The sequence below is a fragment of the Sinocyclocheilus anshuiensis genome, unplaced genomic scaffold (assembly GCF_001515605.1).
Source record: "Sinocyclocheilus anshuiensis isolate Anshui unplaced genomic scaffold, SAMN03320099.WGS_v1.1 scaffold640, whole genome shotgun sequence".
Taxonomy (NCBI): domain Eukaryota; kingdom Metazoa; phylum Chordata; class Actinopteri; order Cypriniformes; family Cyprinidae; genus Sinocyclocheilus; species Sinocyclocheilus anshuiensis.
The window spans coordinates 683,855-697,564 of record NW_015554127.1 but is presented as its reverse complement, the minus strand read 5'-3'; the positions used below and the strand labels follow the sequence as shown (position 1 = coordinate 697,564).

The 13,710-nt window shown below is 38.5% G+C and overlaps 1 protein-coding gene and 1 pseudogene across 4 annotated transcripts in view; one reads left to right on the top strand and one right to left on the bottom strand.

Annotated features, from left to right (window-relative positions):
* Window positions 1–3,267: 3,267 nt before the first annotated feature.
* On the top strand, window positions 3,268–4,189 carry LOC107670172 (insulin-like; annotated as a pseudogene).
* Window positions 4,190–4,469: 280 nt separating this feature from the next.
* LOC107670188 (hyaluronan mediated motility receptor-like) overlaps window positions 4,470–13,710 on the bottom strand; it is a 16,354-nt gene continuing 7,113 nt past the window's right edge. For 2 of the 4 annotated variants that reach the window (XM_016462707.1, XM_016462708.1), the window contains exons 8-20: window positions 12,907–12,972; window positions 12,749–12,822; window positions 12,544–12,614; window positions 12,072–12,439; window positions 11,834–11,982; window positions 8,450–8,664; window positions 8,247–8,363; window positions 7,582–7,731; window positions 6,354–6,740; window positions 6,141–6,213; window positions 5,397–5,573; window positions 5,178–5,328; window positions 4,470–5,085 (exon numbers count right to left, since the gene is read on the bottom strand). In XM_016462707.1, the coding sequence (XP_016318193.1) occupies window positions 5,066–5,085; window positions 5,178–5,328; window positions 5,397–5,573; window positions 6,141–6,213; window positions 6,354–6,740; window positions 7,582–7,731; window positions 8,247–8,363; window positions 8,450–8,664; window positions 11,834–11,982; window positions 12,072–12,439; window positions 12,544–12,614; window positions 12,749–12,822; window positions 12,907–12,972 (2,018 nt within the window). In that variant the 3' untranslated portion in view covers window positions 4,470–5,065. Of the gene's footprint in view, window positions 5,086–5,169; window positions 5,329–5,396; window positions 5,574–6,140; window positions 6,214–6,353; window positions 6,741–7,581; window positions 7,732–8,246; window positions 8,364–8,449; window positions 8,665–11,833; window positions 11,983–12,071; window positions 12,440–12,543; window positions 12,615–12,748; window positions 12,823–12,906; window positions 12,973–13,710 lie in introns of those variants that run through there. The other 2 variants (XM_016462711.1, XM_016462709.1) reach the window with 2 other exon arrangements.

The following is a 13,710-nucleotide window of genomic DNA, read 5'->3' as shown; positions in this document are numbered from 1 at the left end:
TATGTGGAAAATAATGTGTTTTTTTAACTTTAAACCGCATAAACACATTTCATTACACCAAATACACAAAATAATGTTCTTTTTAGCAGCATCATATGACCCCTTTAATGCTCTACTACTACTACTACTACTACTAATAATAATAATAATAATAAAAGTGTTACATTTTTATCGTTAACAACAATAAAAAAAATGTAGGCCTAAGTTTTGTATATAATGTTGAGATGATGTTTGGTCAATGTAATAATAATAATAATAACTAGCAAAATAATAATCTTATGTATAGTTCTAAATATCAGAAATAACAAAGTGGTACATTTTGAGAATAATTCAACTCTCTCTCTCTAATTATTTATATTTTATACTATTTTTTTTATTGTTTTTTATTTATTTATTTATTTTTTGCAAGTGTGGTACGAACTTGCTGGCATGCTAAACTGTTAATGAGCAGTTGTGGCAGGTTTAATCTCTGAGAGCACGAGTACCACACGACAGGCCCCCTGGAGGCCGATCCGTGTGTATCGATTAACCTGCTTGGTGGATGTGGAGGAGACTATTAACCTCTAAGGACATTTTATAGTCTGCTTCCCCGCATTGCCAAACGCAACACACCCCTCTTTCATTCTGCTCTCCATTTGCACTGCGATAATACCAAAATCCTGCTCTGTGCCCCACTCCACAACTCTGAGCCACGAAAATGACCCCATCTTTCCAGCACAGGTTGATCGATACACCGCATATCTCACCGCACAGACTCCAGCACATCTTCATTCCGCAGAGGCCTGACAAAACTTCTCAATTCTGACCTGCATAGCGCAAACAAGTCTCCTTCTAAGGGTTCATAGAGGGCCAGCGGTGAAGAGACTGCAAATAGGTTATCATGCTCAGAATAAAGCTCACTGCTGGGTATGTTTGGCAGGGAATGCTCCTGAAAATATTCCTTAATGGCAGAAAAGAATCATAGTTGAATAGCTGAAAGGAGGAATGTTGAAAGCAATCTCCAGGGAGAAAATATGCCCACTAACACTGGCATCGATCACATTGAAGATGACACAGCAGCAAGAAAATGAGACAAAACTCAATTCCAACAGCTCATATTCCATTTTTCTCCCTTGCAGCTGAGGACTAAAAGGGCAATTACCTAGCACTTCAGAAATGCCTCTTTCTTTGCAAGAAGATAAAGTGAGATGTACCCAGGGCTTGTTGTTTTATTCTGTGGGGATTTGTCATATCTGAGATATTTAACCATTTTTTCAACTGTCAACTCATCCTCTCACTCAGCTTCATCATTCTGTGGCAACATTCAGCAGGACAGTATGTGTGTGTGCACCTGGAACAGCACTCAGTTTGATGGGCTATTTTGGTGCGGACTTCAGCTTCACAGTGGATCTCTCACCTCACCGAATTTAGTATTCCGGCGTAAATCTGCAAAAAAAGGACAGTGAAAGTGCAAACGCCAGTCTTGCGTGTTTTCGAGTGGGAGTGGAATGGCAGAGCAAGGGGTAGGTCACACCAGAGGTTACTGCTGAATTACAGACTGTCACTGCTTGGACAGGGAGCGCAGACGCAGGGGACAGGCTGACAGAGCCGGTGTCCAGACGAAGAACAGACCGGACGGCCAAGTGTTCTTTCTATAAAACAGCATTGGACTTTAGCTTTCCTCCTGTCAGTGCATAAGACACAAGACAGCTTTAAATAAACTGCACTTGCTATAGATACCAAGACTGCTAGATCTCGAATTCATCTTCACGTCTGCGAGACAGAGATTCAGGCCATCATATCGGCATTTACTGTTTCTCACAATTTAACTAATTTAAACAGTATATATTTTCAATGTGAAGTTCAAAACAGTTCACTAATGGTCTGATGAGGCATGTTAAACGTTAAAAAAAAAGTATAACATTGGCCTTGATACTGGTTATCAGCAAGAACAAACAATTATTCGATTTTGATAATAATAATAATTATTATTTAATTACTAATATTGTTGTTGTTATTATTATTATCTAAATTTAATCATTAATAAAAGTAATATTATAAAATAAGAAAAAATATATATTCTTGTATGTAATGGCCAATATTTTAAAATATATGCTGCAAATGAAAGTCACAAACTGTTCCAAATTAATTAATTGATTAATAATAATATTAATACTACTACTACTAATAATATTTATTTGGAAAAGTGGGTGGCTTTAATTTGCAGAAATACTGTGGAGTTTTTATTTTGTATTATTGGATATACTGTATAATATAATATAATAAATAATAGAATAGAATAGTGATTGCCTTTCCTTTATAGGAATACTGGAGGTGATTTTATGAGTATTTCTTTTGCATTGTAGGCCTAATTAAAAAAAATACAATTAGAAAATTATAATATAATATAATATAATAAATAGTGATTGCCTTTGCTTTATAGGAATACCGGAGGGGATTTTATGAGTATTTCTTTTGCATTGTTGGCCTAATTAAAAAAATACAATTAGAAAATAATAATATAATATAATATAATATAATATAATATAATATAATGAAATAACAGTGACTGCCTTTCATTTGCAGGAATACTAAATGATTTATAGAATTTCTTTTCAAGGTGACCTGCTTTCTTTGTGTTAATATGGTAATTCATTAAAAGTCTGATTAAAGCTCTATTCACAGCCCCCTGATAACGGCCTCATAGCATACAGATGAAGGGAGAACTGAAAGACAGCATTGTATTAGCCTACCTCAGGGGGTCATCTGTGTGTCCCTTGGTGTTAACGTTTGAAGAAACTTAAAAGGTGAAGATGATGACGCTGTTCAACTGCAACTTCACACTTTTTCCCCAGGAGTCTTTTTTTTTCTCTGCAGGCCCTGTGCTGCTTTAGACACCTCTGGACCCTGACTCCAAATGCTTTCAAAAGTCCCACTTTCATCATAGATCCTCACATATCTAACACGTCTGAGAACTATTACTTCCTGCTCTCATTTGCCCACAAGGACCTGCATCCTGTTGGACTGTTTAGTTCAATAAACAATTCAGCAAGATAAACTAAGAAATGATAGTATGCCTAACTGAAATACTCTCCTGACCTGTACAGTTTAAGCTGATCGTAATAAAGCCCATTACAGGGATCTGATGTGTTCCTAATACTTCTTAGCAAGATGACATGCATAAGCAGTCATGTCATTACACGGGAACTTTTGTTTTTCCGCTGATGCCATCAAGAGCGAGGGCTGGCAATAGGACGCTATATAAGCAGCACGATTCATCCCAATCCTGACCACACTTGATTGACTGTGCTCACCCAGGAACGGTAAGTGGGAAACCAAATATTATGTTGGTTGATTTTCTAAATGCTCAAGATTGCAATAAGCTGAAAAGAACCAAATCTTTAGGTGTTTTCATCAATTTAACCATGAAAACAAAGAACACTGCTTTCAAAAATGTGCTCTTCATTCCAGGCAGTACATGTCCACAGCTTCTGCCCATCATGGTCCTGTTGCTCCAGGCAGCAGCAATAATCCTGCTGCTGGCCTCCCTGCCTGGATCACTCTCTACTCCATCACAGCATCTGTGCGGCTCCAACCTGGGTGGACGCGCTTTACCTTGTGTGTGGGCCTAGAGGCTTCTTTTACTCCAGCAGAAACAGGAGGGACCTGGAGACTTTGCTGGGTGAGGACTTTATGTACAACTTTTAAATAGAGGAACAAAACGGTTTTAATGAAACATTTTTTTTTTTAAGTGTTCACTTCCCCTTCCAGCCTTGCTCTCAAATTTAGCAGATTATGAGGTAGCCGAGTCCGATCCATTAAAACAGAAGGTGATGATGAAGATGAAGAGAGGGATTGTGGAACGGTGCTGCCACAGGCTCTGCACCATCTACCACCTGGAGGACTACTGCAGCTGAACAAGCAGAAATGCTACGTCAAGGTCAAAGATTTTAATAAATGATCATTACATGCAAGAACAAAGTGCTTGATTGTTTGCTTGTCATTTTGGAACGGAAGCTTGTAGTATGAGGAAGGTTTCTCTGAAAGTATATTAAACGACAGCTCTGGTTTTCCTTGTGCTCTAGCACCCTCTGCTGGAACATGCATAATATTAGGCTCTCAAACTGATGAGAAATGCATGTTTAGAGTAATAAATACAATGTGTTAATTATGGTATAAAAAAAATCCAATGACAAAGCAGAGAGAGAAAAAAGCAAGTATTTTATATATATAAAAAAAAAAAAAAGGGAATTCACTCACTTCATACTCTTTTAAAATATAAAAAAGCCACTAAAATTAAGACAACCATAGTTCTGACATTAAAGGGATAGTTCACCCAAAAATGAAAGTCGGTTCATCATTACTCACCCTCATGTCATTCCAAACCTGTATGACTTGCTTCTGTGGAACACAAAAGATATTTTAAAGAATGTTGGTAATTATAAAAAGTTTTGGTTCCCATTGACGTCCATTGTATGGACCCCAAAAAATAAACAAATAAAAGAAAAAAGAAAAAGGAAAAAGTCAATGGAAAACAAAACTGTTTGGTCATCAACATTCCTTAACATCTCTTTTATGTTCCACAGAAGAATGACATGCATACAGGTTTTGAGTCACATCAAGGTGAGGAAATTGACAATTTTCATTTTTTGGTGGACATTCCCTATAAGACAAGTGACAGACAAAACAAACAAACGATCAAATTAAGTATTACAATTATAAAAAAGAATATATTTCAAGAACTAAACTTTCATACAAAAAGAGGGCTAACTTTGAACTTTTTAAAAAGAGTTTAGAATAATCACACACCCGGTGCTGAACAAAACCAGATAACAGAACATTCTAAGTGAATCTAAGCCCATATACGCATATTTTCACCACTGTAGTCAATCAACACCAACATCTAAAAAAAGTGGGTTGTCAATTACACATGGATATTGAATGACAAATTCACACACAAATTAAAACCTACATAAGATCTGCATTGTCATAGAGGCAGTCATGACATTTGAGTGCTGAAATATCCTGTCACAGTGTTCAAGTTGTCCATAGGTCATTACACAGAAGTAGTCCATGAGTCATAGTTTTAATGCAAATTTTTGTTGCCTTGGAAACAAAGAAAAAGCATAATTAGATTTTAAATTTATAATAATAACCTGTAGCAGGTTAGTCTACTGTGTGCTGTTCTTTTTAGTTACCTTGTGTAAGAGCTGAAGTGGGCTGCTGATTTTCTTTGAGCTCGTGTTTGAAAGCCTTGCTGGGGTCGAATCTCCACGGCACCTGAGTGGATTTGATACGATCCAGCTCTTGCTTCTGTTTCCCAACCTGTGCCTTTAGCTTGGACACTTCCTGCAGAGCACATGAACACGGTCAGCTACATAGCAAAAACATCAATCAAACAATGACTAATGCCTTACTTGTTTGAGTTCCAAGTTCTCCTCTTTTAGTTTGACCATGTGTTTGATCTTCTGTTTCTGGTTTTGATGACCCATCAGATTGGTGTAGGCATCGGCTAACTTGTTCAACTCTGCCTGCGTGGCTCCTTTCTCATTCAACAAAGCGTTCCTCTCTGCCGCAAAGCGGTCCAGCTGTTCCTAAAGACCAGAATAAGCAGACAAATGAGAGGATTCGTCTAGCACATATTTACTTGTCTGTCTAAGAGTTTTTGCAATATAAAACCAAGCTGTGTGTAGCACCTTCAACTCTGCACATCCTTCACAATCTCTGGAAAAATTGGCTGACTAATCTTTTCAGTGTGATTAGTGCTGTTACTAATTTTCATTGTGAAGCTTGTTGCAAAGGTATCTTAAGTCAAAGAGAGTATGGTCAGCAGAAAATGATCATAAAACAAATGTACTGGATTTGGCAAAAGAAAAAGAAAATAAATTAAATATAATCTAATTATAAAATTAGAGAAAAAAAACTAATAAAAAATTAACTGGAATAGCATTTATAAAGATAATAAAAAGAATAACAAAGAAAAAAATATCTATAAGGGGAATAAAATAAGGGGGGGAAAACTAAATTTGGAGAAAAAAAACAAAGGGGATGAAATAAAAAGCTAACAAAAAAATAAAAAATACTATTTGAGGGGAAAAAAATGTTTTAATAATAACAAAAAAAAAAAAACAATTACCATGTTAAATATAACCTTTGCTTACCTGAAATGGTTTTACTTTAGCATAGAGCTCTTCATAGAAGTGTCTCCAGTGTTCAGTCTCAGCATCAGACGTGCTGGGGGTGAATGAACAGCAATATGGAATTAAACAAAAAGACAAATGCAACGCACACAGAGACTGAGCATCGGATGTCTTTGAGCATGAGGAAACTATGATGGACTAGAGACCCCACTGAATGCATCCTAACTTTCTCACCTCTGCAGCTGAGCCTCTGCTAGTTGTTTGTGGTAGTCTTGTCTTTCCTCTTCCATCCGTCTACATAGCTGTCGTCTCTCCTGCTGCCACTCCACAGCGTGACGCTGAGCGGCGTCTCTTTCCTCCTGCACCTGCCTGTTCAGCTCAGAAACCTTGTCTTCCAGTTCCTCCACATGGCCCCGCAGCCTGCTGGCTTCTGCAGAACGGCCCTCCACTGACTGCCTCCTCTTCTGTTCCCTCTCCAGCTGGGTCTGAGCCCGCTCTCGCTCTCCTCTCTCCCGCTCCACCTCCGCCTGCAGGTGTCTCAGCTCCTCACTCCGAGTCTTTGCTGCTTCCTTCAACTCTTCCTCTCTCTGAGCCAGCTTAGTCTGAACTTCTAAAAGCATCCTGTAGCACAGCAAAACCCCCAGCAGTTATCAATCACTTAGACATTGACAAACATTTAAAAACGGCAAGACATTTGAAGATTTGAGCTGATGTGAAAGTGTTGGCAGTCATTATTAGGGATGGGGAAAAGAATGTGTCAAGTTATTAATAGATTTATATTTGCCATTTACCTTTGAAACAAATAATAAATGCAGTTATTTAATACAAGTATATAAAATACTGTCTTATGCTGTTTCCACATTAATGTGAATATAAAATTAAAACACATTTATGAAAGAGAGGCTTGTTATAAATTTGACAAGACAGGATTTAAACCGTCAGCATCATAAAAGGAATAATAAAATCAAATATTAAATTACAAGCAATCATAAAAAATTATTACGTTTTTTAATGTTTAAAATTGTGTATTATCTATTTAACCTGCAGCTACAAAGGCCTACTTTAGAGAAAAAAACACCACCACCTTATCTTTGAATTTATCGTAATTTGTCTTTGTTATGGTTAAGAGATAAATTAAGTGGTTTGGTCATTTGGGTGCAATACTGACTTACATAAAATAATTAAATTATGTTAAATTCAATTAATTATATTAAATAACACTTTATTCAATATTTAATTATTTAAAATACATTTGAAAACAAACAGAAATATTGATTTGTCGATTACCCATTTATTAATATAATATACAATTATCCTCATCACCTTGTTTATTTTGTGGTAATAACTGACTGAAAATTATTCCCTACTTAACCTTGGATCACATTATGAACCATATGGGAGCTGCACATATATGGGAAGCATAGCAGATAAATACGGTAAACCTCCGAGGCATGATACAGACCTAACATGCTCCTCTCGCTGCATTTCCCTGTAGCTTATGAGTTTCTCCTGCTCCTGCTGCAGCCGTTGCTTCAATTGGTTCATCTCTTCCTGCAGCTGATGGGCTTCAGCCTCTGCCTGCTCCTTCTGCTCACCCAGAGACCGTCTTGTGCTTTTGGAATTTAAAAAGAAAATATTTGATGCAGACACTTGGTGGCTGGGCGGGAAAATTAACAATTAGGAACGGTTGAAGAAATCCTAGATCATTTTAAAGGGGACATCGGATGCAAAATTCACTTTTACTTAGTGTTTGTATTTTTAATCCCCATACTGCTCAGACCCCTCCCACGACAGTTGATGGACTGTCCTGTATTAGCATATTTCCACCCTCAGCCAGCTGCATGCTGTCCGCCACATTCTCAGTGCTCGAACAGCTCTAGCGACACAATGTCTCGTAAGCAATGCAGATGTTTTGCAGTTGGATGTAAAAGTGAACATCAGAGCCACTGAGGACGCAGTGGATTAGTTTTGTTTAAACACAGAAGGTAAAAAGGATGTTGTTTTACACACCCATTGAGGAATTTTAACCACCATACCATACCAACTCGTGGAAAATGGGCATCCGATGTCCCCTTTAAACGTCTATGGAGAGCATTTTAATAAACAAAAACATGTTTAAAGTAACACCTCTCAAAGTCAGTAGTCACGTCTCCCAGCGTAGCAAGACAGCTGCTGTGATCCTCTTCTAGTTTTTTGATTTTCATCACATGAGCCTCTTCTAAAGCCTGCATCTCAGCACACTTCCTGCCAAAGGAGAAACCAACACTGGTCAGTTTTTAACCAAAGAGATGTGATCCATCTCAACTCAATTAGAAATCAGAAGTCCTCACTTTTCTAACTCGGCGCAAGTGTTCTTCAGCTCTTGTTCCAGTGTGTGGTTCTTCTGCGTGAGGTGCTGGATGGCCTCCTCACTGCATTGCTCCTGCTTCTCCAGCTCTGACAGCTCCTCGAGCGCGTCCTCCAGCTCCTCGCCAAGCTGTCTCCTCTCCGCCTCAGCCTCATCTCTCAGGCGCTCAAGCATGCTAGCCAGGGAGCCGCTGTGTGTCTGCAGCAACACACATTAGAGGAGCTTAAGAGACATTAGCCTAATCCACAAAGTCGATCAGGGAGACTTTGACTTCCTGATTGAGAGATGACATAGTACAACCTGCTTAAAGTCTATTAAGATGCACTCTTCACTTAATTGTCCTACTCATGCAGATATAAATCACATCACAACTTTATTCACTATTGATTTTTCCTCTAAGAGTACTACAATTAATCACAAAATGGCATGTTAGTAAACTCTTTTCCTTGTCGCGTCCCAAGATACAGATACCCAAGCTAATGAAATACTGGAATACAAGAAAGAATACTAAATGCCCTTCATAGGAAAGGGCTGAACAATAAATGTGCAACAATGAATTGAGGAAAAAAAGGGAAAGAAATCCCAATAATATAATGATTTCTGTGTAAACATATTTATGCTTCCTCTGTGCTGTATTAAACAATGCTGTATTCTGTGCTGATTTTCTTTGATGTCTCTCAATAAAGTGAAATAAAGATTTATTTTAGCTAGATATTTCAGGTCAGAACTCAGGATAGTCCCTACTGAAAGGTTTGGTTCACTGTTTGTTCTTATTGTGAGATCAGCTAATGTTTTCATCACATTAAAGTGATAGTTTAACCAAAAATGAATCATTTACTCACCCTTGTGTTTTTCCAAACCCATAAGACTTTTGTTCATCTGAAAACTTTTAATATTCACTCATGATTCCATTGAAAGTCCATGCAACCAAAACTTTCATGCAACAACAAGTTCAAAAAGATGTCGCAAAAGTAATCCAGATGAACTGAATGGTTTTATTCAAGTCGACTGAAAAAACGTGATCACTTTATATGACGAACAGATTCAATTTATGCATTTATTCACATAGAAACATTGATCAGAGCACATACACAGAGCTCATAAGATATGGTCAAAGGAAGCTAAACCATATTTGCGTGATGCGTGAGAACAAATCTCTGGTTCTCACATTCAAGCAAGTACACAGGCTTCTGTTTACCATAGGGACGAGCCCTATGTATGTGGGTCAAATAAAAAGGAAAAAGAAAAAAAGTAGAAAAAAAAAAAAGTCTTGCGCTTGGAACTACATGAGGGCGAGTAAATAGCCGCGTTTCCACTGTTGGGCCAAAAGCGGGCGTGCTAGTGCGTGCCAGTCGCGTTTCCACTGTCACTTCCGGGGCTTGATCGTGCCTCATCGGTGCTTCCTCGGGGCCAACGGCCCGGGTTTTTTGGCCCGACGAAAACCTTGGGCCAAAGTGGGCCAGCTGGGGCTAGAGGAGTGGTTATGAACAAAGGCGGAGTTTCTCCACGTCTAGAGAGCATCAGCACCACGGATCATTTCAGAAAGTTAACAGATAACACTAGCATTAAAGACTTTTAAAATAATTTGAGTTCAAAACTCACTTTCAGACAGCAGCGAGTGTTTGAAATAACTTGATCCGATGTGGATTATGATCACCATACAAGGCAGAAATATTTATAAGCGATGCAAAAGACTATGCACACTAGCCATTAACGTTACCATAGTAAACATGGTAAATACGACCGCTTGAAGAAATCAGACGTCAGCTTCTTATTCTCTATTACAATCATGTATTTATTTAGTAACATATTTTATCTGTCATAAGTCTCGTCTCGAGAGTTTAGCTCCGCGTATGTCATAAAAATATAATAATGGTTTTTGTTCGGGAGCTTTTATAAAAATATAGAAATGATCATTCATTCTAAATGTGATGTATATAGGTAGGCTATGTTCATACCGTTTTATTTCTGTGTGACTAATTTTCAATCCTGATAAATTAATTCATTATGATCAATCTATCACTTATTATTGTAAAACATCGATGCTTTTGGATTTAAATCTTTAACAAAGCATGCAAACAAACGGCCGCTTTTATCATGTTCGTTTTGTGATCGCGCTAGTTCCAGTGACTTATTTCTTATTAGTTTTCTGATAACTTCTCTTTGTTGGTGAAATGATGGGGTTGCGTGACGTTGTTCCTGAGAAGTGTGTAAAGGGCGGGTTTTAGTGAAGCGCAGCGGAGTGTCTGGCGGAAACACATCGTGATTTTGGCCTCGGTGCTACAGGTCTGATGCTATTAGCCCCGCCTGGCCCGTTTAAAGCACTGGCTCGCAGTGGCCCGACCGTCTATTGCTTTAAAAAATATATATGTACATGACCGCAATCATTTTTGGTGACGCAATATATCGCCCATTATATTTACTTAAAAAATAATTTCACCATGTTTTGTACATTCCACTTGCGCCTGTTTCTTTTGCAGCATCTCGTACATAACGTGGTGTAGTCACGAGGTGCTAGTTCAAATAAAAAAAAATGCTTCTACAAACAGTTTAATCTGCAGATATGGTCTTGTTTAAGGATCTGTGCCTTTGTGCATACAGACATCTGACTGCTAAGTAGTGATTGTGTTTTTCAGCAATAGTGTGCACCCTTAATTTACAGAGAAAAGAAGGTCAGGGAAAAATCTGTAGATGGAAAAATCTCCATACAAGTTCTTTGTGCATTTTTCTTTTTTTCTACTTGTTACTTTGCACTTTTTGTTAGAAAATGTTTATTTACTATTTATTCAGGTTTTTAAGGCCTCTAATATTTTGATACTTAATTTCCATGATCTAAATATTCTTAAAAATTAAAAGTTTGTTGTCATTTGGAAGTGTGTAGGGTGTCATGCATTATTATGCTGTTACATTATGATTATATATTCAGTGGCATAAAATGGTCTTTAAAATGACAATAATATCGCTTATCGCAATTATTTCTGGGGCAATATATCGCACAACAAAAAGTTGTTATCGTGACAGGCCTAGCGACATTGTTCCTGAGAGGCGTGTAAAGGGCAGGTTTTAGTGAAGCGCAGCTTCAATTGAGTCCAGAGCAGATTTCAAATCGCATACTTTGTGCCAATCAAGCAACTGCCATTTAAATGAACAGGAATAGTACCCAAAACAGAAGTTAATACTAGGCTTGTCATGATCATGAATTTTGTGCTGACAATTAATTGTCATACATATAATTGGGATCAACAACTTAATTGTTTTGTATGTGTCACTTATATTGTAAGCCTAATATGTAATATGCCTTTTTTACTTGCAATTGTATATAAAATAAATTATTTGCTGTGAAAATTAATAAGATTAACAAGATTACCTTTTCCTCTTCCAGCTGTTTGGTCAGTGCACTGTGTTCCTCCTTCAGATTTTCGTATGTTTCTTTCTCAGTCTTCCTACTCTCCTCCAATGAGCTGATTTCTGCCTTCAACTCTTGTACCCGTCTCAGACCCTCCTCCTGTGTCCTGGCTGCACACAATCAATCAAAATAAAACTTACAATATGTTCTTATTCATAATTTGCATTCATGCAGCATTTTAAAGCCAAATCTCATTCACCTCTTTCGTCTTCCAGCACCAAGCATCGTTCGCCCATAAGTGACACACGCTGATCCAGCTCTTCCTCGGTTCTCCTCAAGATCTCCTTCACGCGGGCCAGCTCCTGCTCCTGCAGCCGTACCATGCTCCGAGACTCCTCAAGATCCTGAGCTCCCCGCTGCATCTGTTGCTCGAACTCTTTTAGTGAGGCCTGCAAGGCCTGGAGATCCTGCACATGCTGCTCCATCTCCCTCTCCTTCTCTTCTAGAGCCTTCTGGGAGTCCTGTAGCTCCTGCTGAGATCTCTGCAGCTCCTCTTCCTTTACTCTCAGCACCCCCTGACAGTCCTGCAGCTCACTGGTACATTTCTCCAGCTTTTTCTCCACATCACTGCACAACCCGTTAGAGCTGGATGAGGATGTGAGCACTGATACAATAACAACAACATGAAAATGCACACAGTTCTAACCTATGAAAATGCACACAGTTCTAACCTGAGGTTCTCTTGAGCATCAGAGAACCGGCGCTCCACGGTGGATTTGTCCTGGAGCTTAATCCGCAAATCCTTTGACATTGGAGAGTGAGACAGACAGCTTATCTCAAACCAAGCAGCACTTCAAAGTCTGATGATTCAACCTAAGCGGTGAGTAAATATCATCTGGCTTAGGAGAGTCAAATTCTGTTGACCAAAACCAATACCTGAATCTCGTCATTTGCTGAGTCCAAGTAACTCTGCAGGGCTTTGATTTCCTCTCTCAGCTCCTGGATTATGCCTTCAGTTGAAGAACACAAAGTGAGATGTAGCCAACTCAAATGACACCATAGAAACAAACACAGATCTTAGCACGCAAGCTTACTGTGCAATTTATCCATCTCATTCTCGAGCTGCTCATTTTGGACTCTTGTCTCCTGATGAAGTTCCTCTGAAAAACAACATTTAGTAATAATAAAAAAAAATGCTCAGTCACTAATGATATCTGATTTGTGAGCAAATTCTTCTTAATGAGTCATTCAAACAAATACTTAAAGGGGTCATATGATGCGAATTCAAGTTTTCCTTTCTCTTTGGAGTGTTACAAGCTGATTGTGAATAGATAAGATCCCTGAAGTTGCAAAGACTAAAGTCTCAAAACCAAAGAGATATTCTTTATCAAAGTTAAGACTCTGCCACACCCCCCTAAGTTCTAACACGCCCCCACATATATACCTCACTAATATTATATAATAATATTTGCGTAATGCCGCCCAAATGTTCACTCAAAGAAAGGCGGCGTGGTTTCAGTAACCGCAGTTAGTGTTGAAGCAGCCATGTCAGGGAGACGCTGTGTTTTTTCTAGGTGAAAGCAAAAGCACTTTATTTGGCCTTCCGAAAGTAGATGCATTTAGGAATCTTTAAGATTACTTACAACAGAACAGCAATGCATTTTATGGACGACCGTTTCGTGAACCTAGGAGAGGAGGTAATTCTGACTTTGCTTTGACAATCTGGCGCTTCTGAATCAGCTACTGTTTTGTTATTAGTTTAAGTATTTGCTATTGACTGTTCAAATGCGGAGTTTTGCGCATCATGTGTGTGTGTGTGTGTGTGTGTGTGCGCGAGCGAGCGAGCGCGAGAGAGAGAGCGCGAGAGAGAGAGCGCGAGAGAGGGAGAGCGAGAGAGG